The sequence below is a fragment of the Aplysia californica genome, unplaced genomic scaffold (assembly GCF_000002075.1).
Source record: "Aplysia californica isolate F4 #8 unplaced genomic scaffold, AplCal3.0 scaffold00071, whole genome shotgun sequence".
Classification (NCBI taxonomy): Eukaryota; Metazoa; Mollusca; class Gastropoda; order Aplysiida; family Aplysiidae; genus Aplysia; species Aplysia californica.
The window spans coordinates 1,293,516-1,295,015 of record NW_004797341.1 but is presented as its reverse complement, the minus strand read 5'-3'; the positions used below and the strand labels follow the sequence as shown (position 1 = coordinate 1,295,015).

General features: G+C 43.1%; 1 protein-coding gene across 1 annotated transcript in view; it reads left to right on the top strand.

Annotated features, from left to right (window-relative positions):
* LOC101861193 (putative uncharacterized protein DDB_G0289263) overlaps window positions 1-1,500 on the top strand; it is a gene marked incomplete at its 3' end in the record, with an annotated part of 5,095 nt that overhangs the window by 1,559 nt on the left and 2,036 nt on the right. The window contains 2 exon segments of the mRNA XM_035968633.1: window positions 329-586; window positions 1,232-1,402. Coding sequence (XP_035824526.1) covers window positions 329-586; window positions 1,232-1,402 — 429 coding nt within the window.

The window sequence follows — 1,500 nt, the reverse complement described above, 5'->3', positions numbered from 1 at the left end:
AGGAAGTCAAGCAGCTGCATAACAAGAAAAGTGTTAGATTGGAACCCACAGGGTAAAAGATCAAGGGGAAGACCTCGTGAAACCTGGAGAAGAGTCACAGAAATGGATGTACAAAAAAGTGGGAAGACGTGGAGTGACATCAAGCGACTAGCCCAGGATAGGGAAAGGTGGAGAGTGTTTGTTCGTGTCCTATATCCTGATCCAGGGTGAGAAAGGCAATGATGATGATGTTGATGTTGTTGTTGTTGTTGTTTGTTTTGATTGCTTTTGCTTTGTTTATTTTAAAAATGCATTTCATTCTTACATTCCATTTCTTTTTCAACCTAAGCATACAGGAAATCCAAATCTTTAAGGACCAAAAGATTTCTGATGCCTCCAGTGACGACAGAGGAGGGAGAGAAATTCCCGAGCGGACGGTTCGACATGGGCGACAACTCTGGTGGTGACGGAGTCGGAATAACAAAGGGCGACAACTCTAGTGGTGACGGAGTCGGAATAACAAAGGGCGATAACAACCCGGATCTAGTCCCGCACTTCCAAACAAAATATGACGTGGTGTCAGTGGAACCACAGGGAAAGTTTGCTGGTTAGCTGTTAAAACGTGTCTGTCTACTGTCTGTTTGTCCGTCCGTCAGTCCGTCTGTCTGTCCGTTCATCCGTCCAACTTTCTGTCTGTTTGTCTGTCCGCCTTTTTCTTTGCGTGTGCTTGTTTGAAACAAAACAAATAGCAACGATAACCAAAAAAAAACCCCCCAACACATTAACGACAATAGTACTGACAAAACACACCCACCAACCCCCCTCCTCACACTCACGCATACTCTCCCACACACATACGTACGCACACACACAAACACACACGCACACACAATCACACACACACGCACACACATACACACACACGCACACACACAGCAGGTGGTTGGCTGGTGCTCTGGTGTGGTTTGCTTCTTCTTTCCTATCAAGCATCTATCGTCTTGATCTCCCCTCTTTTTTGTGTTTGTTACTCTCTTGTAACACCTCTAATCTTTGGCACTTATATGATATGACCTTATTGTGTTGCAAGTGCCGTAAAACTCGTACTAAAGCTTAAAACACACACACACAAACACACATACATAATTGTATATATAAGTATACACATTTTAAAACCACAATATTCTTTTTAAAACAACAAACCAACAACAACAACAAAACAACAAAAAAAAGACACTATTTTTTTTCTTCAAAGGACTGGAACAAACAGCAAACACCCCGTTATCCCTCTGGGATTGGAACCCTGGGCCTGCCTTGCCCCAGGTAGACAACCCAGCCCTGCACTCCTTCCCCCCTGAGCTACAGACTGGTCGGCTTGTGAGACAGGGTCAGATGTATCCGTCACTCAATAACCCTATACCTGGGGGTATGTTAGATAGATAGATAGATAGATAGATAGATAGATAGATAGATAGATAGATAGATAGATAGATAGATAGATAGATAGATAGATAGATAGACAGA